The sequence below is a fragment of the Bombina bombina genome, chromosome 5 (genome assembly GCF_027579735.1).
Source record: "Bombina bombina isolate aBomBom1 chromosome 5, aBomBom1.pri, whole genome shotgun sequence".
Lineage (NCBI taxonomy): Eukaryota > Metazoa > Chordata > Amphibia > Anura > Bombinatoridae > Bombina > Bombina bombina.
The window spans coordinates 436425144-436451760 of record NC_069503.1 but is presented as its reverse complement, the minus strand read 5'-3'; the positions used below and the strand labels follow the sequence as shown (position 1 = coordinate 436451760).

At 37.5% G+C, this 26617-nt stretch overlaps 1 protein-coding gene across 4 annotated transcripts in view; it reads left to right on the top strand.

The window, feature by feature from the left end:
• DNAJC13 (DnaJ heat shock protein family (Hsp40) member C13) overlaps nt 1–26617 on the top strand; it is a 709325-nt gene that overhangs the window by 405435 nt on the left and 277273 nt on the right. For 3 of the 4 annotated variants that reach the window (XR_008402530.1, XM_053714290.1, XM_053714291.1), the window contains exons 18-22: nt 6309–6384; nt 6879–6974; nt 17867–18010; nt 19047–19061; nt 19875–19957. Coding sequence is in view for 3 of the 4 variants with exons in the window: in XM_053714290.1 (XP_053570265.1) it covers nt 6309–6384; nt 6879–6974; nt 17867–18010; nt 19047–19061; nt 19875–19957 (414 nt within the window). In the remaining variant the exon portion in view is untranslated. The remainder of the gene's footprint in view (nt 1–6308; nt 6385–6878; nt 6975–17866; nt 18011–19046; nt 19062–19874; nt 19958–26617) is intronic. The other variant, XM_053714292.1, reaches the window with a different exon arrangement.

The following is a 26617-nucleotide window of genomic DNA, read 5'->3' as shown; positions in this document are numbered from 1 at the left end:
ATAGTCATCGTAGGGATGTTTTGTGGTTTCCAAAATGATGCTTTGAGGGATCTGGTTGCATTCAGGGAAAGTTTGAACAAGTCTTGTGTGGAGTTTACATACGCATTTTGGTAGGAGATTTAGTAATACCATAGGTGGATCAAGAGATATGAGTGACTGCGCCTAATAGAACCTTAAAATTGGATTCCATAGTTAACCAAAATGGTTGCAATCTAGGGCACTGACACCTTGTGATACATCGTACCCCTTTCACCACAGCCCCTCCAACATACATTTGATGTTCCAGGAAATATGCTTTTTAATCTAGCGGGAGTAAGGTACCACCTTATCAAGACTTTGTGAATAATTAACCCTTTGAGTGCTAAGCTGGATTTAATTTTTTTCAGTGTTTTACTATTTTAATTTTTTAAATTTGTTGACACCCCCCCCCCCCCCCCAGATCCTCAAGACTTATACTATTGGAAATGTTAGGCTATTAGCTTTCCAACAGTGGGTCTTGGGGGTCTGTAGCTGCTTAGATACCTGAGATACAGGCTTCTAATCAGCATGCCCCCTTTCCCTATATTTTGTATTGTAAATAAAAATTGTGTAAATTAAATAAAGTTGCGCAGTGACGTCATTGCGCCTGACGTCACCGCACATAACGGGAAGCCCCGATGATGCCTATTACTATACAGGCCCGATCGCCGGGGTGTGAGTCGGTGGGAGCCCCCAGATTGCTCTAGCTTCAAATTTTTATTATTTTTATAGAACTCCGAAATTAATTTTACATGAGATATTTATCATACAAATTAGTGAGACATAAAATAATTTCTTAACTTACTCTAAATTCCATTTTCAATTTCTCAAAAGATTTTTTAAAATGCCCCTCAGGAAAAACATTCACCTTGATTACGAACTTTGCGTTAGGAGTCGTGCGGTGCTAACGAACAGTTTTCCCTCACCGCTCACCTACAGACAACGCTGGTATTATGGGCTTTTACAAACCCGGCGTTAGCCGCAGTAAAGTGAGCGGAGAGCAAAATTTTGCTCAACATCTCACCTCAATACCAGCGCTGCTTACGTTAGCGGTGAGCTGGTAAAACGTACTTGTGCACGATTTCCCCTTAGGAATCAATGGGGGAGAGCCAGCTGAAAAAAACCTAACACCTGCAAAAAAGCAGCGTTCAGCTCCTAACGCAGCCCCATTGATTCCTATGGGGAAATACTTTTATGTCTACACCTATTCACCCTAACATGAACCCTGAGTCTAAACACCGCTAATCTTACACTTATTAACCCCTAATCTGCCGCCCCCGACATCGCAGACACCTGCATTATATTATTAACCCCTAATCTGCCACTCCGGGCACCGCCGCCACCTGCATTATACTTATTAACCCCTAATCTGCTGCCCCAACATCGCCAACACCTACATTATATTTATTAACCCCTAATCTGCCGCCCCCAATGTCGCTGCCACCTACCTACACTTATTAACCCCTAATCTGCTGCCCCAACTTCACCACCACTATAATAAAGTTCTTAACCCCTAAACCTAAGTCTAACCCTAACACCCCCTAACTTGAATATAATTTAAATAAATCTAAATAAATTAACTACAATTACCTAAATTATTCCCATTTAAAACTAAATACTTACCTATAAAATAAACCCTAAGATAGCTACAATATAGCTAATAGTTACATTGTATCTAGCTTAGGGTTTATTTTTATTTTACAGGCAACTTTGTATTTATTTTAACTAGTTACAATAGTTATTAAATAGTTATTAACTATTTAATAGCTACCTAGTTAAAATAAAGTCAAATTTACAATTACAACTACACCTAACACTACACTATAATTAAATTAATTACCTAAACTAAATACAATTAAATACAATTATCTAAAGTACGGAAAAAAAACCCAGTAAATTACAGAAAATAATAAAATAATTACAAGTTTTTTAAACTAATTACACCTAATCTAATCCCCCTAATAAAATAAAAAAGCCCCCCAAAATAAAAAAGCCCTACCCTACACTAAATTACAAATAGCCCTCAGCTCTTTTACCTGTAAAAAAAAGTACAATACCCCCCCAACATTAAAACCCACCACCCACACACCCAACCCTACTCTAAAACCCACCCAATACCCCCTTAATAAAACCTAACACTAACCCCTTGAAGATCACCCTACCTTGAGAAGTCTTCACCCAACCAGGCCGAAGTCCTCAATGAAGCCGGGCGAAGTGGTCCTCCAGACAGGCAGAAGTCTTCATCCAAGCCGGGAAGAAGAGGTCCTCCAGACAGGCAGAAGTCTTCATCCAGGCGGCATCTTCTATCTTCATCCATTCGGCGCGGAGCGGCTCCATCTTCAAGACAACCGACGCGGAGCATCCTCTTCAAACGAAGTCCAACTGAAGAATGAAGGTTCCTTTAAATTACGTCATCCAAGATGGCGTCCCTTGAATTCCGATTGGCTGATAGAATTCTATCAGCCAATTGGAATTAAGGTAGAAAAAATCCTATTGGCTGATGCAATCAGCCAATAGGATTGAAGTTCAATCCTATTGGCTGATCCAATCAGCCAGTAGGATTGAGCTGGCATTCTATTGGCTGATTGGATCAATAAGATTTTTTCTACCTTAATTCCGATTGGCTGATAGAATTCTATCAGCCAATCGGAATTCAATCGGAATTCAAGGGATGGCAGATTAAGGGTTAATAAAATGTAACTAGTGTTTGCGATACGGGAGTACGGTGGTTTAGGGGTTAATATATTTTTATAGTGGCGGAGATGTCCGGTTCGGCAGGTTACAGGTTAAAATTTTTATTTTAGTGTTTGCAATGTGCGGGGGCCTCGGTTTAGGGGTTAATAGGTAGTTTATGGGTGTTGGTGTACTTTTTAGCACTTTAGTTAAGAGTTTTATGCTACGGCGTTAGCCCATAAAACTCTTAACTACTGACTTTTAAATGCGTTATCAGTCTTGACAGGAGAGGCTGTACTGCTCTCTTTTTAGAAGAATCGTAATACCGGCATTAGGCAAATCCCATTGGAAAAATGAGGATACGCAATTGACGTAAGTGGATTTGCGGTATTTTCGAGTCTGCCCAAAAAAGTGAGCGGTACACCTGTACCTTCAAGACTCGTAATACCAGCTGGCGTTAAAAAGCAGCGTTGGGACCTCTCAACGCTGCTTTTTATGGCTAACGCAAGACTTGTAATCTAGCCGATAGTTTTTAGTCTTTTTCATGCCGATGTTTTTGTCCAGTCATTTGTAATATGCAAATTAGATTATATTAGCCCGTGTGCGCACATGTTCAGGAGTATTGGCTAATTTTCTACTTCATTTCACTCGCGCTATAATCCAGGAAGTATTCGTGAGGGAAGTAATGTTGCTATATGCGCTTACTTTTACGGAGATGTCACTGGAGTGAATTGACTGCCTCTGTGTACAAAAGAGGTGTCTGTTGGGGGTTGTAAAAGCTTAACATTTTTTTTTTTTTTATAAATGTCAAAAATAAATGTAATATATTTAATATAAACTTTTTATTTTGAAAGTACAATAAATCTTCACATAAAGCCACAAAATTAAGCGGCAAGCTTGCAAATGAACAGAGGGAACCGTAAATGAGCGGGTTAGCGTGACACCTCTTTTGAACTGCAGTCAACGCGCGCTAGTAAGGCTTGTTCATTAACCACGTTCATGGTCGTATATGAATACGATCAAACACATTAGCTAAAGGGAAAATAAAAGGCAGTGGGAAAAAGTAATTTTTAAAATTAAATATTTTTAAAAAATAAACTATTTTTAAATACAATAAATTAGAAAGTATAATGTATTTATGAAATAATTACAAAAATGATTAAAAAAAACACACACTGGAATATCCCTTTAAGTTCTAAGAATTTTGTAGGGTAGGAAGATTTTTTGTACATGATATAATATGTAGCCAATCAGAGTCGGTTAATGTCTTACCCAGTTCCCTATGCCATCTCTCTGCATAGCTTGGTAAGACACCTACTTCTGCCTTCAACAATAGTTTTTTTAGCCCAGGTGAGTATGTTGGATAGGATCTGTCAGACACATTTGCACAAAAGGAGTGGGGGTTCGGGTTAGAGCTTCTTTAGCTGAAGAGGTGGATATTAGGTGCTATTGGATCTTAAGCCAATTTGTGAAAGCCCCATTAAGATTCTGTTCCAATTCCTGTCTACATTTAACTTTCCCATTATGTAATAGCTTAAAGATGGGTATTGTGTGTCCCAATTCCCAGCTGTCTGTGGGCTGTAATGTAATATTATGCTGTCTTTTTGTATGTTAGTTGCTTTTTCTTAAGTAAACTATCCCCAAATTTGTGATCGCTTTACTAAAAAACAAACTAACCCTCCCTGCATTAAAGGGACATGAAACCCAATGTCATTTAAAATATCTTTCCAATTAATTTCTATTATGTACAGGTACTATGTTTTGTTCTCTTTGTATTCTGTGTTGAAATGTATACCTAGGTAGGCTCACAAGCTGCTGATTGGTGGCTTCCATTATATACCTCTTGTCATTGGCTTTCAGCTCGCTCCTTCAGCACAGGATACTAAGAGAATGAAGCTAATTAGAGAATAGATAGTAATTGGAACGTTGTTTCAAATTGTATTCTCTATCAGAGTCTATCTATTCCATTGCTACCAACAGGCCATGGTTTAAACATTACATTTCTATCTTTTTCTTACAGTAATTAATTCATTTTAAATAAAAAAATATATTGATTCATCATGAATGTTTCTGTAAGGTAGTCAGTTGCATCTGCGGCTAAAGCTATTATGTAACATTGGTGTAGTTATAAAGAAAGTTGTATAGAATAGAGATTCCCCAAACATGTGCTTGATACCACTGACACAGTGCCAGCCCAATTCATTTGTGTTAATAATATACAATGAATGTAGTATGATCTAAGATGTGCAATTGCAATAAAAAGTTTGTGAACCCTGTGAAATTACTTGAATTTCTGCATTGATTATTCATAAATTGTGGTTTGATAGTCATGTAAGTCACAATTATAGACAAACAAAATCTGACTAAATTAATAGCGCACAAACCGTTGTACTTGAAGACTTTGCATAATCAGTCACAGTGCAGGCTGGAAAAAGGGAATCCTTTAGTAACTTGTAGATCCTCTCTTAGTAGCAACCTCCACCAAACGTTTCCTGTAGCTTCTTATAAGACTTTCACAACATTGAAGATGAATTCTAAAGCTTTTGTCCTAACAAATCTGTTTCAGTTCATCAATATTTCTGGGTTGTCTTGATTGCACAGCCCTCTTTAGGGTCATGCGCGTGAATGTATTTCTTTTTAGAATAAAAGCTATTTTTTGTTGTTGTTGTTGTAATATATATGTATTTGCAAACGTTCTAGTGAACATTATGAACATGTGCCTTTATATAAATGCATCCAAATACTGCACCAGCTTAGTAAGCATATATTGTCATCGCTGATGAATACCTGTACTTTTGGGTTGCAACATTTCTCCATGATCTCCTGGCATCCATCATAACAACACGAAAATAAGTCTCTTCCCCCAATTTATTTATTTATTTATTTTATTCTGCTACATTTTTTCAGCCAATAGTAATATGATACATTTAAAGGGACAGTCAACTCAAAAAATGTTATATAGATAATACCTTTATTACACATTCCCCAGGTTTGCAGAGCCAATTTATTTATTTATTTATTTTACTCTGCTATATTTTTTCAGCCAATAGTAATATGATACATTTAAAGGGACAGTCAACTCAAAAAATGTTATATAGATAATACCTTTATTACACATTCCCCAGTTTTGCACAGCCAACATGGTTATATTAATATACTTATTTCCTCTGTGATTACCTTGTATCTTAGATTCTTTTGACAGCTCCCTGATCACATGGCTATTTATTTATTATCTAATGACTTGCATTTTAGCCAATTAGTGCTGTGTCATCCACAACCCACAGGTTTGAGCACAATGTTATCTATATGGCTCACATGAACTAGCAGTCTCCTGTTGTGAAAAGCTAATAAGAAAAGCATATTATAAGAGGCTGTCTGAAGTGGCTTAGAAACAGGTGAAATTTAAAGTTATAAAGTATAGTAATATAACAATGTTGGTTGTGCAAAGCTGGGAAATGGGGTAGTAAAGGTGTCAATAAAAATGTTGGTGTTGACTCTCCCTTTAAGTCTTCTTAAGGGCAACTAATAAATTGTAGGTTGACTTGTTTGGTTTGTGTGAAAAGAATGTTGCATTCAGGAAGATTCAGCAAATGTCATTCAGTGTTTTTGTTTTTCAGGCAACTCAGTAGACACTTAGTGGGCCTATGGACTGCTGACAATGCAACATCTAAAAATCTTCTTAAGCGCATTTTGGTAAGAAAAAGGTGTAAACATTTTAAGTGGCGTTATTAGAAAGACGACTTGTAATATTTTGTGGTTTATGTATATAGGATGTTCCAATTCTAGTCTTATAGTCACCTGACACTGCAGGTTGCGTCTTAAACACCTAAAGTTACCTAAATACGTATCCTTGGCTGAGGAAAGCACAGATGCATAGACCTCCAGCATTCATTAAATTGCCAGGCAGCTTCAAATTTGCCATTGTCGCACTGACCACACTATAAAGAGGTTCAGCTGACCCACAGTTGAAAAAGGAAATTTCCCTAGTTCAAAACCCTTCTAATTTGCATGTAAACTGAATTAAAGGGACAGTGAACACCTTGCAATTACAAGACATTTCTGTTGTCTTGCTATAGAGTAATATATCAGCCAAACATACCCCACCCACCAACTTTGGTTTATTTTTTATTCACTGGTTCGTAAATATTATTTTCCTCTTATTTTTTTTATTTCCTCTTTTTTACTAGCCTCCAGGTTTGCTGGCATACCTGGATAGCTCTGATGCAGTTCCTGAAAAGGATGTTGATCGTATGCACATCAGGGATAATCTCAAAATTGCTTCTGTAAGTTGAAACTGTCTTGTATACAGCAGCGTGGTCTTTAGTGCTCTCTCATCTAGGGGTTTCAACGTGTGAATCTGTGAACTGCGTATACCACTGTCTGCCTTACATCTGTATGGAATTAAGTTCTCTTAATAATAGAATAAGAAATGAAAAAAATTACATTAGGAAATCTTGTAATACGAAGCAAAGGCAAGTTACAGGTATTCCTTTTTTTTTTGTTTAAAGAGATAGAGCATGCAATTTTAAACAATTTTCCAATTTACTTCTATTATTTAATTTTCTTAGTTCTCTTGGTATCCTTTGTTGAAAAGCATACCTATGTCTGCTCACAAGCGCTTGTCATTGGTTTACTAATGTGTCCAGATTGCTCCCAGTAGTGTGTTTCTGCTCCTTCAACAAAGAATGCTAAGAGAATGAAGAAAAATTGATATTAGAAGTAAATTGTAAAGTTTTAAAATTGTTGTACCTAAATTATGAAAGAAAAATTTGGGCTTTCATGTTTCTTTAACAGTGCAGGATTGCAGTGCGACCTTTAAAAACGTATTTGGCTTAGCTAGTTTACACAGAAGTCCTATTAATAAATCACATTTTTGATGGCAAGCTCTTTATTACTATTATATTAAATTCAATCTGATTTTAATTAAAGGAACAGTACAGTCAAAAATTAAACATTCTTGATTCAGTTAAGTCTGCAATTTTAATCAGCTTTCCAATTTACCTTTACCGTCAAATTTGCTTTCTTCTCTATTTATCTTTATTTGAAGAGTAGGCTCAGGAATAGCTTTGTACTACTGGGAGTTAGCTGAACAAATCTGGTGTTCCAATGACAAGAGGCATATGAGTGCAGTGACCAATCATCACCTAGCTCCCAGTAGCTCATTGCCGCTCCTGAGCCTAATTAGGTATGCTCTTCAACAAATTATACAAAGGGAACAAAGCACATTTGCTAATGGAAGTGAGTTGGAAAGTTTTTTTTAACCTGCTCTCTAAATCATGAAGGTTTAATTTTGACTTTACTGTTGCTTTAACAATTTTCAAGCAAATATTTGTAGCCTTTTAATTATTAAGGACTAGATTACAAGTGGAGCGCTAAATTATCGCACTCCGGCAAACTGGCAAAGTTGTCTGCGATAATTAACCAGCCCTTACAATTAGCGCTCAAGATCTGATCTCTGGTTAATTTTTTAAAAGTGCCCCAAATGCCCTCAAAATAAGAGGGCATTATAGTTTTTTATTAAAAAAATCTAGCCTTTTCTGCACTAGGCAGTGCAGGCAGTTATATTTGTGTTTATACTGTATGTGTATATACCCATATTAACACACAAATATATATGTATATATTCATATACATATATATTTAAAAATTCTGCCTATCACTGCGCTACTTACCCCTTTCGCTACGCGTGGTTCTGATGCCCTCTCTGAGGAGCCTATGGAAGCGCTCTCTCGTGAGCGCAATGCGAACACGAGCTGTACTTGTAATACCAGTGAACACTGAAGCGATATTTAGCGCTCCACTTGTAATCTTGCCCTCAATATATTATGTCTCCTTTCAAATGTTACAAATAATATGCACACATAAATCTAAATTAATGCATAGTTAAATGGACATGATACAATATTTTTTTTTCTTTTATAAGCGTATCATTTTAAACAACTTTCCAATTTGCTTCTATTATCAAATGTGCTTTATTATTTTAGTAACCTTTTGTTGAAGAAGCAGCTGAACTCATTGAGTAAACCAATGGCAAGAAACGTATATATATATATGCTGTCCCCAATCAGCAGCTTTGTTCCCAGTAGTGCATTGCTTCTCTTGAGTCTATCTAGGTATGCTTTTAAACAAAGGATGCAAAGAAAAGAGAGCTAATTAGAAAACAAAAGTCAGTTGGAAAGTTTTTTTTTTACAATTGACAAGTGTAAGGAGATTGCAGGCACTCCACGAAGGTATGATAAAATCCAAAATTATTTAAAAATAGCGTAACAAAAAGGGACAAAAGCGTCCAAGCACAGATTGATTAACTTCCCTGTATATAGCTTTTTTTCGGCCTTATGCATTCTAAAGTGTTCCACCAATCTTTTTAGCATATCCACATATGGCTTTTTTATAATGGGTTCATCTTTTAGTAAATGATTAATTTAATATGTATTTATACTTGCATATGCACTTTTCATTATGCATCCAATTATGTTATTCTGTATATGTATTTTCCATTATATTTCTAATTATGTATGTCGTTTTCAGTGTGCTCAATAATGATATCCACTTATACATGGTGTGTATGTATGTGTATATATATATATATATATATATATATATATATATATATAAGCAAAAAGAGTCAGTTGCACTCTCACAAACAGTTCTCCAAGGGCCAGGGTGCTAGAGTAGTTGAAATGTAGCAAAACAGGAAACAGCACTCTCTGGACTTAAGTAAACAACAAGTAGTTTATTCAGTAACGTTTCGGGGAATGCTCCCCTTCATCAGACATTCCCCGAAACGTTACTGAATAAACTACTTGTTGTTTACTTAAGTCCAGAGAGTGCTGTTGTGCTGTTTCCTGTTTTGCTATATATATATATATATATATATATATATATATATATATATATATATATATATATATATATATAGAGAGAGAGAGAGAATGTTTTTTTAGACTTTTTTTGTATTAATCTATTTTGTCCAATCAGGTAACAGTATACCTGTTTTAAACTCTGTGTAATAGCACCTCATGCTACGATTACGGCCTGAGGGCTGAAACATGTCAGCACTGGTGTTTCGTCTTTATTCACCTTTGGCCGCTTCCCATTTTTAATATTATACAATAAAGGACTTTTATTTTTACTACAAGGGCTCCACACAGTTCTTTCACAAATAATATGCACACATAAATCTAGATTAATGCACAGTTAAAGGGACATGAAACCATTTTTTTTTTCTTTCATGAGCGTATCATTTTAAACAGTTGGAAAGTTTTTTGTTTTTTTTTTACAATTGACAAGTGTAAGGAGATTGCAGGCACTACACGAAGGTATGATAAAATCCAAATTTATTCAAAAATAGCGTAAAAAAAAGGGACAAAAGCGTCCAAGCACAGACAGACAACAGGAGGACAGACAGGCAGAGTCTATTACTTGGCGGCCTGAATATACCTGGCTGGTTGTTGATATCACTTCTCTTTATACCTGCATGCCTCAACATCTTGGTATCCTAGCAGTGGAATTTTTTTCTAGAGAGAGAATTGGGCCTTGATCCAATTTTACAACATTACATTGGAGATGTTTTAAGATTCTTACTTTCTCACAATTTTTTTTATGCGTGATGGCAGTTTGTACCGTTTTTTTGCAGTACGTCAATGGAGGCTAAATTTTCCCCTGCCTTCGCTAATTTGTTTGTTCCGTGGTGGGAGCTTACCTATATTTATAGCACCCTTAATCCATGGCTTGAGGATATCTATCTTTTTGTAAGGTATATAGATGACCACCTGGTCATTGTATAAAAACCTGCCAATGATGAGGAATTTGCCCTATTCCTACAGTATCTTAACCAAAACTATATGAATTTAAGGTTTACTGGAAGATATAGTCAACAAGAGGTCAACTATTTAGATCTTTCCTTACATATTATAAATAATAACATAGTCACTAAAACATCTAGAAAACCCACTGCAGGCAACACCACACTACATGCCATTTCCCATGAGCCGAGACAAGCTATACCAAAAGGGCAGTTCATTAGGCTCAACAGAAACACTGAATCTAAAGCTATCTATGAGCAACAGTATTGAATTAAAGAATAGGCTAGTATGTAGGGGCTATGATGCAGAAAAATGTCGAAAAGAAATCGAAACTTATAATGTTTGCCAACAAAAAACTAAGGCTCAAAAACAAAAAGATAGTGAATTTAAGGATGCAATAGTTTTCACAACTGAGTACTCCCAACAATACCCAGAAATAGTTAAACATTTTAAGAAACATCTTCATTTACTTTCTAGTGATAAAATATTAAGACAATTTTTCAAGACATGTAAGTTTGTCCCAAAAAAATCTAGAACATTGGCTCAAAGATTATCTCCTAGTGTTATTAAAAATAACAAAGTACCCGGGCCTACATAATTACATAAAACGGCTAATTTAAAATGTGGTAGCAGAAATTGCCACGTGTGCCCATGTACGTTTAGGTACTAGCTTTATATGCAGTACTAATTCCGAGTGCTTTAATATCGATTTTTATGCAAATTGCAGCACAACTTTTGTTGTCTATTTACTCACTTGTAACTTATGCTAGTGTCAGTATATAGGTCAAACCTCAAGGGAGATAAGAAAATGGTTTGGGGAACATACCCGTGATGTTAAAAACTATGTTAAGGAATCCGCTGTAGCCAATCACTTTAATAGTGAACATTTTACTAACATAGAAAATATGTCTGTACAGGTTATAGATAGAGCAGTGGTCCCCCTAGGGGAGGAAAGAAATATAAAATCTTAGAATGAAAAGAGCTCTTTTGGATTCTTAAATTAAAATCTCGTAGCCCCCTTGGCATGAATAGGGAGTGTGACATTAATTATTTTATTGACACATGATTCATAGGCTATGTTGGTTATTTTGTTTTATATTTCCTTTTGCATCTTTAAAAAGGTGCATAACTATAAGCATGCTCTTTTTTTTATTTACTTATTTTTTTTTAGATAAATATTTGTTCTGTGATTATAAATTATAAATGTTCTTCTAATTAATTTGACAACATTTGCATTATAGAATTATGAAATTTTTCATTTCATGTAGTGTGAACATCAGCACCGGTGTATTAGTATTATTATGTATAATCTGTCAATCTTGTATGAATTAGTTTTGTACACACTAATTAGTAGGTATTGTTACTATTTTTCAAAATGTATTACTATATGTTTGTATATGGTATATTCAAGGATCTGTTTTCCATATTTGTGTCTCTCTAATAAGTATCCATATTGGGACACATTGAGGTTGCTTTGATATTATGTGTACACTAAGAGGTTAATAGTATCTTGGTGGGGGGGTATATATAGGACACACTCTGTGTATGAATTATGTCTATGAGTAAGCGCCTGTAGGGGGCGCGAAACGTGTCAGTCTGCCTGTCTGTCCTCCTGTTGTCTATCTGTGCTTGGACGCTTTTGTCCGTTTTTTAACGCTTTTTTTTAATAAATTTGGATTTTATCATACCTTTGTGTAGTGCCTGCTATCTCCTTACACTTGTCTATTATTTGAGGTTTGATCCTACCGCTGCTACGGCACTCCGGAAGGGACTTGGAGTTTTGGGTAAACTTTTACGGATCTACTTCCGCTTCTGGGTTGCTGTTGCGCTTGAGATGCCGAGGCTGCCCCAGTTTCTTTCATGTAATTGGCATGAGCTAGTGACATATGGGATATACAATCCTACCAGGATGGGCAAAGTTTCCCAAACCTCAAAATGCCTATAAATACACCCCTCACCACACCCACAATTCAGTTTTTACAAACTTTGCCTCCTTTGGAGGTGGTGAAGTAAGTTTGTGCTTGATTTTCTTCGATGATATGCGCTTCTCAGCATTTTGAAGCCCGATTCCTCTTAATACAGTGTTTGTCAAAGGGATGTGAAGGAAGTATCACCTATTGATTCTATGGTTTTCCTCGCAGGAAATCTTTTCAAAGGTTCTCTGTTATCGGTCGAAGAGATTCATCTCCTACCTCCCTTTTCAGATCGACGATATACTCTCATATTCTATTACCTCTACTAATACTGTGTCAGTACTGGTTTGGCTATCTGCTATATGTTGATGGGTGTCTTTCGGTAAGTATGTTTTCATTACTTAAGACACTCTCTGCTATGGTTTGGCACTTTATGTATTAATATAAAGTTTTAAATATATGTATTGTACTTAAATTTGCCATGAGTCAGGTTTATGTATATTTCCTTTTGCAGACTATCAGTTTCAATTGGGAAACATATTTAGGAAGTTATTTTTTCTTACCTGGGGTATAGTCTTTTCTTCAAATTGACTGCTTGGGGAATATTAGGCTCGAGAGGTCGCAAAATGCTGATATTTATTGCGATATTCTTGGCGCGAGAATTTTTTGGCGTGAAGGTACGTTCGGTGACGCAATTCGTCATTTCCGGTGTCTTAGTTGATGCCAGGTTTCCTTGCACAAGGTTGTGTCTGTCATGACGCGAGTTGCGTCTTTTCCAGATGTTTCATTTTGCCGCTAAATAATTTATTTAAACCCCACTTTCTATATGCCTCTTGCCTCTTTTTTGCTCAGAGGGCTATGCTGTTTGCATTTTTCTCCCATTCCTGAAACTGCCATATAAGGATATTGAACATTTTGCTTTATATGTTGTTTTTTCTCTTAACATTTGCAAGATGTCTCAATCTGATCCTGTCTTAGAAACCACTGTTGGAACCCTGCAGCCTGATAACAGTTCTACCAAAGCTAAGTGTATCTGTTGTAAGTTAGCAAAGATTATATCTCCAGCTGTAGTATGTAACAGTTGTCAGGATAAGCTTTTATATGCAGAGAATGTATCCATCAGTACTAGTACAATGCCTGTTGTTACTTCAACATCTAATGTACATGATATCCCTGTGAATTTAAAAGATTTTATTGCTGATGCGATTCAGAAGGCTTTGTCTGCTATTCCGCCTTCTAATAAACGTAAAAGGTGTTTTAAAACTTCTCATAAAGTTGAGGAAATTTCAAATGACCGACAACATACTGAATTATCCTCCTCTGATGAGGATCTATCTGATTCAGAAGATCCTACCTCAGATATTGACACTGACAAATCTACTTATCTCTTTAAGATGGAGTATAGTCGTTCCTTGTTAAAAGAGGCGTTGATTACTTTGGATATTGAGGAAACTTGTCCTCTTGATACTAAAGCTAGTAAACTGTTAAATTCTGTTTATAAACCTCCTGTGGTTACTCCAGAGGTTTTTCCAGTTCCTGATGCTATTTCTGATATGATTTCAAAAGAATAGAATAGGCCTGGTACTTCTTTTATTCCTTCTTCTAGGTTTAAAAAGTCGTATCCTTTGCCAGCAGTTAGGTTGGAGTTTTGGGAAAAAGTCCCCAAGGTTGATGGGGCTATTTCTACTCTTGCCAAACGTACTACTATTCCTATGGAAGATAGTACTTCTTTTAAGGACCCTTTAGATTGGAAACTTGAATCTTATCTAAGGAAAGCTTATTTGTTTTCTGGCTACATTCTTAGGCCTGCTATATCCATGGCTGATGTTGCAGCTGCAGCAACTTTTTGGTTGGAAAGCTTAGCGCAACAGTAAACAGATTCTGATTTGTCTAGCATTGTTCGCTTGCTTCAACATGCTAATCATTTATCTGTGATGCTATTTTTGATATCATCAAAATTGATGTTAAATCTATGTCTTTAGCTATTTTAGGTAGAAGAGCTTTGTGGCTCAAATATTGGAATGCTGACATGGTATCTAAGTGTAGATTACTATCTCTTTCCAAGGTAACAATTTATTTGGCTCTCAGCTGGATTCAATTATTTCAACTGTCACTGGGGGGAAGGGAGTTTTCAGGGGTAATCATACCAGTTCCGTTTCAGGAACAGGGTCTGGGGTTTTATTCAAATCTATTCATTGTCCCAAAGAAAGAAAATTCAGGCCAGTTCTGGATCTGAAAATTTTGAGTCGTTTTGTAAGAGTGCCAACTTTCAAAATGGTGACTATAAGGACTATTCTGCCTTTTGTTCAGCAAGGTCATTATAAGTCCACAATAGACTTGCAGGATGCATATCTTCATATTCCGATTCATCCAGACACTATCGGTTTCTGAGATTCTCTTTTCTAGACTAGCATTACCCATTTGTCACTCTTCAATTTGGCCTAGCGACAGCTCCACAAATTTTTTCTGCTGAATCTCACACGAATCAACTAGTGTTGTTTCTTCAAATACATGGTTGGAGGATCAATTTACCAAAAAGTTCCTTGATTCCTCAGACAAGGGTCACCTTTTTAGTTTTCCAGATAGATTCAGTGTCCTTGCCTCTGTCTCTAACAGACAAGAGATTAATAAAATTGGTTTCTGCTTGTCAAAACCTTCAGTCTCAATCATTCCCTTCAGTGGCTATGTGCATGGAAGTTCTAAGTCTCATGACTGCAGCATCAGACGCAATCCCCTTTGCTCGTTTTCATATGAGACCTCTTCAGCTTTGTATGCTGAATCAATGGTGCAGGGATTATATCACAATTAATATCCTTAAATCCCAATGTTCGCCTCTCTCTGACTTGGTGGTTAGATCACCATCGTATAGTTCAAAGGGCCTCTTTTGTTCGTCCAACCTGGACTGTAATCACAACAGATGCAAGTCTTTCAGGTTGGGGAGCTGTTTGGGGAACTCTGACAGCACAAGGGGTTTGTAAATCTCAAGAGGCGAGATTACCAATTAATATTTTAGGGCTCTTCAGGTTTTGCCTCTGTTGAAGAGAGAACCATTCATTTGTTTTCAGACAGACAATATCACAACTGTGGCATATGTCAATCATCAGGGTGGGACTCACAGTCCCCTAGCTATGAAAGAAGTATCACTGATACTTTCTTGGGCGGAATCCAACTCTTGTCTAATTTCATGCGATTCATATCACAAGTGTAGACAATTGGGAAGCGGAATATCTCAGCCGTCAGACTTTGCATCTGGGGGAGTGGTCTCTCCATCCAGATGTGTTTTTTTCATATTGTTCAGATGTGGAATCTTCCAAAAAGAGATCTGATGGCTTCCCATCTAAACAAGAAACTTCCCAGTTACTTGTCCAGTGATCCTCAGGCGGAGTCGGTGGATGTGTTAGCAGTTCCTTGGTTTTACCAACCTGCTTATATCTTCCTGCCTCTAGTTCTTCTTTCAAGAGTGATCTACAAGATCACCATGGAACAATCGTTTGTGTTTCTGGTAGCACCAGCATGGCCTCACAGGTTCTGGTATGCGGATCTTGTCTGGGTGTCCTGTTGCCAACCTTGGCCACTTCCTTTAAGACCAGACCTTCTGTCTCATGGACCGTTTTTCCATCAGGATCTCAAATTGTTAAATTTGAAGGTATGGAAATTGAACGCTTAGTGCTTAGTCATAGAGGTTTCTCTGACTCAGTGATTGATACTATGTTACTGGCTCGTAAATCTGTTTCTAGGAAGATTTATTATAGAGTTTCAAAGACTTATATTTCATGGTGTTCTTTTCATAAATTCTCCTGGCATTGTTTTAGAATTCCTAGAATTTTACAGTTTCTTCAGGATGGTTTGGATAAAAGTTTGTCTGCAAGTTCTTTGAAGGGACAAATCTCTGCTCTTTCTGTTTTATTTCACAGAAAGATTGCTAACCTTCATGATATTCACTGTTTTGTACAGGCTTTGGTCCGTATCAAGCCTGTCATTAAATCAATCTCTCCTTCTTTGTGTCTTAATTTGGTTTTGAAGGCTTTACAGGCTTCTCCTTTTGAGCCTATACATTCTTTGGATATTAAACTACTTTCTTGGAAAGTGTTGTTCCTTTTGGCTATCTCTTCTGCTAGAAGAGTTTCCGAATTATCTGCTAGAAGAGTTTCTAATTTTCCATCAGGATAAGGCAGTTTTGCGGACTTCATTTAAATTTTTACCTAAAATTGTGAATTCTAACGACGTTAATAGGGAAATTGTTCCCTCTTTGTGTCCTAATCCTAAGAATTCTTTGGAGAGATCCTTACATTCTCTGTATAATGTAAGAGCTTTGAAATATTATGTTGAAGCTACTAAAGATTTCAGGAAGACTTCTAGTCTATTTGTTGTCTTTTGTGGTCCTAGCAAAGGTCAGAAAGCTTCTGCCATTTCCTTGGCATCCTGGGTAAAGCTTTTGATTTATCAGGCTTATTTGGAGTCGGGTCAGGCCCCACCTCAGAAAATCACAGCTCATTCTACTAGATCAGTTTCCACTTCGTGGGCTTTTAAGAATGAAGCTTCAGTTGATCAGATTTGCAAAGCAGCAACTCGGTTTTCTTTGCATACATTTACTAAATTTTACCGTTTTGATGTATTTGCCTCTTCAGAAACAGTTTTTGGTAGAAAAATTCTTAAGGCAGCTGTTTCAGTTTGATTCCTCTAATTATGTTTTAAGTTTTTTCGTTTTTTCTTTTCAATTATGAGAAAAACGTATTTTTTTTGTATGTGGATTTAATTTGTTCACGGAAAATCTTGGGTATTACTATCCCATACGTCAATTACATGAAAGAAAACATAATTTATGTAAGAACTTACCTGATAAATTAATTTCTTTCATATTGGCAAGAGTCCATAGGACCCACCCTTTTTATGGTGGTTATGTTTTTTTTGTATAAAGCACAAATCCAGTTCCTTTTGTTAATGCTTTTTACTCCTTTTTCTATCACACCACTACTTGGCTATTCGTTAAACTGAATTGTGGGTGTGGTGAGGGGTGTATTTATAGGCATTTTGAGGTTTGGGAAACTTTGCCCCTCCTGGTAGGATTGTATATCCCATACGTCACTAGCTCATGGACTCTTGCCAATATGAAAGAAATTAATTTATAAGTTAAGTTCTTACATAAATTATGGGGGGGTTTTACAATCGCATGCTCTGATTTTTGTGGGGGTTTCTTATCCCTTTAAAGGAACACTTAATGCAGTAGAATTGCATAATTAACAAGTGCATAATAAAAAGACAATGCAATAACACTTGGATATAAAAAGACTGAGAAAAATGTGATAATGGAAGTAAATTAGAAAGTGTCTTAAAACTGCGAGCTCTATCTGAATCATAACCTTTCTTTTCGCAAGCTAGTGTTAACTATTTGAAAGTGATTTTGTAATTGCAGTTAATGCTAAAATTATTTAATTACTTCTAACTTTATTATAATAGGACCAATATGGAAAATTTAACAAAGTACCAGAATGGCAAAGAGTGGCTGGAAAAGCTGCTAAAGAAGTTGAAAAATTTGCCAAGGAAAAAGTGGACCTGGTTTTAATGCACTGGAGGGACAGGATGGGAATCGCTCAAAAAGAGGTAATTTTCTTATTTATTATATTTATTTGTGTTTGGTGTGTGTGTGTGTGCTCATTAGTGGTCATTGATGGTACTAGAACAAAGGAAATCAGGATATCATTTGTATATAAATTCTTGTGTTTTTTTATAAATAAGAATAATTGGAAAATTGAGTGAAATGTTGCACAAGAAAATGATAGATCTTGGGTAACTGAAAGATTGGTATACTGTGACACTGCACTTTAGTCAATGGCTACTTGAGGGGAACTAAAACTTTTTTTATATGGAGGGCGAATCACTACGTGAAGGATTAGCTTGGGGCCACACAGTATATTGACACTTACGCTAATGATAATGCCTCAAATTAACATCATCAAGTTTTTTTGTTAAAAATTACATAGGAAACATTTAATTCCTCCAAATAAAATTAGATTACAATTATGTTTTTGGTTAAAAGATGCAAAGGGATATTCATTTATAGTGATAAATTTAGTATAGCTACTCCAAATAAAAAAAAAAAGTACCAAAATATAAGTTCTAATGCAGGCCACGTTTAAAAAAAATAAAATTGTAAAACTTGACTGGGCGGTTTAGGCCTACAGGACCATAGTTTGGGCATTGTACTGATCAATTAGCAGTATACTCTCTCAGCTGTCTCCCTCAGACTTTTAATTATCCCTGCCATATTAATCCACCACTTCCATCATTATTTCTTTGTTCCTTAGGTCCTTCACTGCCCTCCCATGAAACCTCCACTGTGAAATGTTCCCCTTATTTCTGCAGATATCTATTTTGATAAATGCTTTACATGTATTTGGGTTACAAAGTTTGACGATTGATTATTTTGTGAATAGCCTGAACAAATCTACTTCAATAAAATATTTTCAGACTGTGCCTTAGGTTTTTTTTCTTTCTTTAAATTAGGGATTTCCAAATGTTTAATGTTTTAAATAAATTGTACAATATATGCATATTTGAATGTGAGTGTATGATGCTGCTGTTTTGCTTTCTTTAAAAGAAATATTCAATTTTTTTCTTTTTCACTATTTGCGATCAGGACAGAAATAATATGGTAAGTTAATACTTTTCCTTTCTTCTATGTTTGCACTGCTTGCCAACATTCTGCTTATTGTCTTTATCTGTGAGAGGGATGTGTAAACTGCATGGCTGAAATCCAATCCTGGAACAATCTACATGCTATAAGCTATGGGTTTTTATGGTTAGAAGCTTGTGATTTAAAAGATAAATTGTAATTAAATTTCAACAACTTAAACAATATGTTTTTTTTATTATTGATTGTTTTGAGTAAAAATTTGTTTTTAAATTGATGCAGAGTCTGTATTATTGTTAAATTTATTTTAAAGGAATTCACATCTTTTGTTGAGGTAATGGTCCAAAGCAGATTGTAATATAGAATGATGCATTTACAGGGAGGCATAGCTTTAAGGACAAAATGTATAGATATAAAAGAGAGAACATTTTTTTTTATTAGGTGGAAATGTATTCCCCATATAAATTTTACATCACTGCTAAGCATCGTCTGTGGGTTATTGATCTGCTATAATTCCATGCATCTGAAAGTAGCATCGAGTTTGGGTTATCAATTGTAAATCACGTGATATATTTCTAGAATTTGACTATATTGTATCGTCCACGTTATGTTTTTAGTTTCATCCTGAATGGAGATATATATCCAAATAGTTTATTAAGAACATCCTGGTGTGCTATATAGGGGGTGTTAAATAAAGAGTTCATATTTCTTGTAGTGCCAAGTAACAATAAGATAATGTAAGGAAAATGCAACTCAGGATCATATTCCCTTTTTCACAGACTTTTTTTTGTCTCTGGTAGAAAATCTGAAGTTGTCTCTTTATGTTGTTCACAGAACATTACTCAAAAGCCTGTCATACTTCGAAAGAGGAGGCAAAGGATAAAAATAGAAGCCAACTGGGAGCTTTTCTACTACAGGTAAAATACTTTAATAATAAAGTCTACTTCATACTATTTTATACATTATAGATCAGTATAGGGCTGACTGAGTACAATACACAGCACACTATTGTATTGGTCATATGATTTCATCCCTTGAGACCCTTGCGGGTGATTAGTTTGCGCTCAGTAAGTACCCAATAGATAGATAGATCCCTACAGAAATAGTTTTTATTTTAAAACTCATTTATATTATTTTGATTGCATAATATACTTGTGTATTTACAGACTTAGCTCAACATATAAAGGAACACATACTCCACTTTTAAATTAACACTAAAAGCTACATGATTAGAAGCCTTCATATATATATATATATATATATATATATATATATATATATATATATATATATAAAATAATAATTTTGCAATGAAAAGAGCTGTCTATATAGCTCCCCCCTTAACTCCACCCCCCAGTCTCTCTTTGCTGGCTCTAAGCAGGAAGAGTAAAGATTAGAGGTGTTAAACTGTTAGTTTTATTTTATCTTCAATCAAGTGTTTGTTATTTTTAAATGGTACAGGTGTTGTACTATTTACTCTCAGGCAGGACATAGATGAAGATTTCTGCCTGGAGGATGATGATCTTAGCATTTGTAACTAAGGTCCACTGCTATTCCCACAGAAGCTGAGGAGTACAGGAAAACTTCAGTGTGAGGAACAGTTCTTGCTATACAGCAATGAGGTATGTTCAGTCATATTTTCTGCAGAGACTGTGTTAACTCATAAAGGCTGACAGTGTCCCCATTAGGGGAAGGGTAAGCAGTAATCCTAGTGTTATCAGAGGTTTTTACTAGCTTGCATAAAGGGTTAATTTTTTGTGGGCACTCAGTTTGTTATGTGAATTTGGGACAAACGTTTTCGTGTCTGGGAGTAATGTTTTCTGTTTTGTGGGACATTTGCTTGAAGGTTCTTTGGGGTTGTTTATAACCCACATGGCTTTCAGGCAGGGTTTGTTAGTTTTGTGTAGGCCCCAGCAACATCGAGCGAGGTGGGTGGGGCCTGCATTTACAAGCAGCAAGCAACTTCTCCTGAGGTCCTGATAGTCTTCTGAGGGACTAATGCAATCCTTCTAAAGCTTAGTGGGTACACTGTTAAAATTTCAGAAAAACTGAAGCAATTTTAACCTGTTTTGCAGTTTGCGTATGCCTTTTTTTCTCTTAAAGGCATAGTACCGTTTTTGCAAATTGTGTTTTTTTCATTAGATTAAAGTGTTTTCCAAGCTTGCTTGCTTTATTACTAGTCTGTTAAACATGTCTGACACTGAGGAAACTCATTGTTCAATTTGTTTAGAAGCCATTGTGAAACCCCCTCTTAGAATGTGTCCCACTTGTACCAAACAAATAATTTTCATTCCTTTCGAAACTTCAAGAGTGGTCCCTCTACCTCTTCCCCTGCTGCAAAGCAAGAGGGGAACTTTGCTCAATCCAAGCCAACCTGGAGACCTAATCAGACCTAATCAGGCTTGGAACAAGGGTAAACCGGCCAAAAAGCCTGCTGCTGCCACTAAGTCAGCATGAAGGGGTAGCCCCCGATCCGGGACCGGATCTAGTAGGGGGCAGACTCTCTCTCTTTGCTCAGGCCTGGGCAAGAGACGTTCAGGATTCCATCTTTCTCAATTGTCTGTAAACCCCACAAAAAGAGAGGCGTTCTTACGCTGTGTAGAAGACCTTTTTACCATGGGAGTGATCTGCCCAGTTCCAAAAGCAGAACAGGGGCAAGGGTTCTACTCCAATCTGTTTTATAGTTCCCAAAAAGGAGGGAACCTTCAGACCAATTCTGGATCTCAAGATCCTAAACCAATTCCTAAGAGTTCCATCTTTCAAGAGGGAGACCATTCGGACTATCTTACCATTGATCCTGGAGGGTCAATATATGACCACCGTGGACTTAAAGGATGCGTATCTGCACATTCCTATCCACAAAGATCATCACCAGTTCCACAGGTTCGCCTTTCTGGACAAGCATTATCAGTTTGTGGCTCTTCCTTTCGGGTTGGCCACGGCGCCGCAAATCTTCACGAAGGTGCTCGGGTCCCTTCTGGCGGTTCTAAGGCCACGGGGCATAGCAGTGGCACCTTATCTAGACGACATTCTAATTCAAGCGTCCTTCCAACTAGCCAAGTCTCACACGGACTTAGTGTTGGCCTTTCTAAGGTCTCACGGGTGGAAAGTGAACGTAAAAAAAGAGTTCTCTTTCCCCCCTCACAAGAGTTTCATTTCTAGGGACTCTGATAAACTCGGTGGACATGAAAATATTTCTGACGGAGGTCAGGAAATCAAAGATTTTGTCCACCTGCCAAGCTCTTCATTCCATTCCTCGGCCGTCAGTGGCTCAGTGTATGGAGGTAATCGGACTAATCGTAGCGACAATGGACATAGTTCTGTTTGCTCGCTTGCATCTCAGACCACTGCAACTATGCATGCTCAATCAGTGGAATGGGGATTATGTGGATTTATCTCCTCAGATAAATCTGGATCAAGAGACCAGAGACTCTCTTTGGTGGTTGTCACAGGATCATGTGTCCCAGGGAATGTGTTTCCGCAGGCCAGAATGGGTTATAGTGACGACAGACGCCAGTCTTCTGGGCTGGGGTGCAGTCTGGAATTCCCTGAAAGCTCAGGTTTTGTGGACTCGGGAGAAGGCTCTCCTACCGATAAATATTCTGGAATTAAGAGCGATATTCAATGCTCTCCAGGCATGGCCTCAGCTGGCTTCGGCCAGATTCATCAGGTTTCAGTCAGGCAACATCACGACTGTGGCTTATATCAATCATCAGGGCGGAACAAAGAGTTCCTTAGCGATTATAGAGGTCTCAAGGTTAATCCAATGGGCAGGGGCTCACTCTTGCCATCTGTCAGCGATCTATATCCCAGGTGTAGAGAACTGGGAGGCAGATTTTCTAAGTCGTCAGACTTTTCATGCGGGGGAGTGGGAACTCCATCCGGAGCTGTTTGCTGCTTGGAGATTGAACGCTTGATTCTATCAAAGCGGGGTTTCTCTGAGTCAGTCATAAATACCTTGATTCAGGCTCAAAAGCCTGTTACCAGGAAAATTTATCATAAGATATGGCGTAAATATCTTTTTTGGTGCAAATCCAAAGGCTTCTCCTGGAGTAAAATCAGGATTCCTAGGATTTTGTCTTTTCTCCAAGAGGGATTGGAGAAAGGATTATCAGCTAATTCCCTAAAGGCTGTTTGTCAGGCTTTAGTTAGAATTAAGCCTGTGTTTAAACCTATTGCTCCGCCATGGAGTCTAAATTTAGTTCTTAGAGTTCTTCAGGGGGTTCCGTTTGAACCCATGCATTCCATAGATATTAAGCTTTTATCTTGGAAAGTTTTGTTCCTAGTTGCTATCTCTTCAGCTCGAAGAGTTTCTGAACTATCTGCATTACAATGTGACTCTCCTTATCTTGTGTTCCATGCTGATAAGGTGGTTTTGCGTACCAAGCCTGGGTTCCTACCTAAGGTTGTTACTAACAGGAATATCAATCAAGAAATTGTTGTTCCTTCTCTGTGTCCTAATCCTTCTTTTAAGAAGGAACCTCTGTTGCACAACTTGGACGTGGTTCGTGCTTTGAAATTTTATTTGCAGGCAACCAAAGATTTTCGTCAAACATCTTCTTTGTTTGTTGTCTATTCTGGAAAGCGTAGGGGTCAAAAGGCTACAGCGACTTCTCTTTCCTTTTGGCTGAAAAGCATCATCCAATTGGCTTATGAGACTGCTGGACAGCAGCCTCCTGAAAGGATTACAGCTCATTCTACTAGAGCGGTAGCTTCCACATGGGCTTTTAAAAATTATGCTTCTGTTGAACAGATTTTTAAGGCTGCGACTTGGTCATCGCTTCATACCTTTTTCAAAATTTTATAAATTTGATACTTTTGCTTCTTCGGAGGCTATTTTTGGGAGAAAGGTTTTGCAAGCAGTGGTGCCTTCCGTTTAGGTTCCTGTCTTGTCCCTCCCTTCATCCGTGTCCTAAAGCTTTGGTATTGGTATACCACAAGTTAGGATGAATCTGTGGACTCGGTACATCATGCAAAAGAAAACAAAATTTATGCTTACCTGATAAATTTCTTTCTTTTGCGATGTACCGAGTCCACGGCCCGTCCTGTCTATTCAAGACAGATAGTATTTTTTTTATGTAAACTTCAGTCACCTCTGCACCTTATAGTTTCTCATTTCTCCAACATAGGTGTGTCCGGTCCACGGCGTCATCCTTACTTGTGGGATATTCTCTTCCCCAACAGGAAATGGCAAAGAGCCCAGCAAAGCTGGTCACATGATCCCTCCTAGGCTCCGCCTACCCCAGTCATTCTCTTTGCCGTTGTACAGGCAACATCTCCACGGAGATGGCTTAGAGTTTTTTAGTGTTTAACTGTAGTTTTTATTATTCAATCAAGAGTTTGTTATTTTAAAATAGTGCTGGTATGTACTATTTACTCAGAAACAGAAAAGAGATGAAGATTTCTGTTTGTATGAGGAAAATGATTTTAGCACCGTAACTAAAATCCATGGCTGTTCCACACAGGACTGTTGAGAGCAATTAACTTCAGTTGGGGGAACAGTGTGCAGTCTCTTACTGCTTGAGGTATGACACATTCTAACAAGACGATGTAATGCTGGAAGCTGTCATTTTCCCTATGGGATCCGGTAAGCCATGTTTATTAAGATAGTAAATAAGGGCTTCACAAGGGCTTATTAAGACTGTAGACTTTTTCTGGGCTAAATCGATTCATTATTAACACATATTTAGCCTTGAGGAATCATTTATTCTGGGTATTTTGATATGATTATATCGGCAGGCACTGTTTTAGACACCTTATTCTTTAGGGGCTTTCCCTATTCATAGTCAGAGCCTCATTTTCGCGCCGGTATGGCGCACTTGTTTTTGAGGACAGCATGGCATGCAGCTGCATGTGTGTGGAGCTCTGATACATAGAAAAGTCTTTCTGAAGGCATCATTTGGTATCGTATTCCCCTTTGGGCTTGGTTGGGTCTCAGCAAAGCAGATTCCAGGGACTGTAAAGGGGTTAAATATAAAAACGGCTCCGGTTCCGTTATTTTAAGGGTTAAAGCTTCCAAATTTGGTGTGCAATACTTTTAAGGCTTTAAGACACTGTGGTGAAATTTTGGTGAATTTTGAACAATTCCTTCATACTTTTTCGCAATTGCAGTAATAAAGTGTGTTTAGTTAAAATTTAAAGTGACAGTAACGGTTTTATTTTAAAACGTTTTTTGTGCTTTGTTATCAAGTTTATGCCTGTTTAACATGTCTGAACTACCAGATAGATTGTGTTCTGACTGTGGGGAAACCAAGGTTCCTTCTCATTTAACTATATGTATTTTATGTCATAAAAAAATTTAGTAAAAATGATGCCCAAGATGATTCCTCAAGTGAGGGGAGTAAGCATGGTACTGCATCATCCCCTCCTTCGTCTACACCAGTCTTGCCCATACAGGAGGCCCCTAGTACATCTAGTGCGCCAATACTCCTTACTATGCAACATTTAACGGCTGTAATGGATAATTCTATCAAAAACATTTTAGCCAATATGCCCACTTATCAGCGAAAGCGCGACTGCTCTGTTTTAGAAAATTCTGTAGAGCATGAGAACGCTGATGATATGGTTTCTGAAGGGCCCCTACACCAGTCTGAGGGGGCCAGGGAGGTTTTGTCTGAGGGAGAAATTTCAGATTCAGGAAACATTTCTCAACAAGCTGAACCTGATGTGATTACTTTTAAATTTAAGTTGGAACATCTCCGCGCTCTGCTTAAGGAGGTGTTATCCAATTTGGATGATTGTGATTATCTGGTCATTCCAGAACCACTATGTAAAATGGAAAAGTTCTTAGAGGCCCCGGGGCCCCCCGAAGCTTTTCCTATATCCAAGCGGGTGGCGTACATTGTTAGTAAAGAATGGGACAGGCCCGGTATACCTTTAGTACCTCCCCCCATATTTATAAAATTGTTTTCCTATAGTCGACCCCAGAAAGGACTGATGGCAGACAGTCCCCAAGGTCGAGGGGGCGGTTTCTACTCTACACAAGCGCGCCACTATACCCATAGAAGATAGTTGTGCTTTCCAAGATCCTATGGATAAAAAATTAGAAGGTCTGCTAAAGATGTTTGTTCAGCAAGGTTCCCTTCTACAACCAATTGCATGCATTGTCCCTGTCACTGCAGCCGCGTGTTTCTAGTTTGATGAGCTAGGAAAGGCGATTATTAGTAATTCTTCTTCTTATGAGGAGATTATGGACAGAATTCGTGCTCTTAAATTGGCTAATTCTTTCACCCTAGACGCCACCTTGCAATTGGCTAGGTTAGCGGCGAAAAAATTCTGGGTTTGCTATTGTGGCGCAGAGCGCTTTGGTTAAAATCTTGGGCAGCGGATGCGTCTTCCAAGAACAAATTGCTTGACATTCCTTTCAAGGGGAAAACACTCTTTGGCCCTGACTTGAAAGAGATTATCTCTGATATCACTGGGGGCAAGGGCCACGCCCTTCCTCAGGATAGGTCTTTTCAAGACCAAAAATAAACCTAAGTTTCGTCCCTTTCGCAGAAACGGATCAGCCCCAGGGCTACGTCCTCTAAGCAGGAAGGTAATACTTCTCAAGCCAATCCAGCCTGGAGACCTATGCA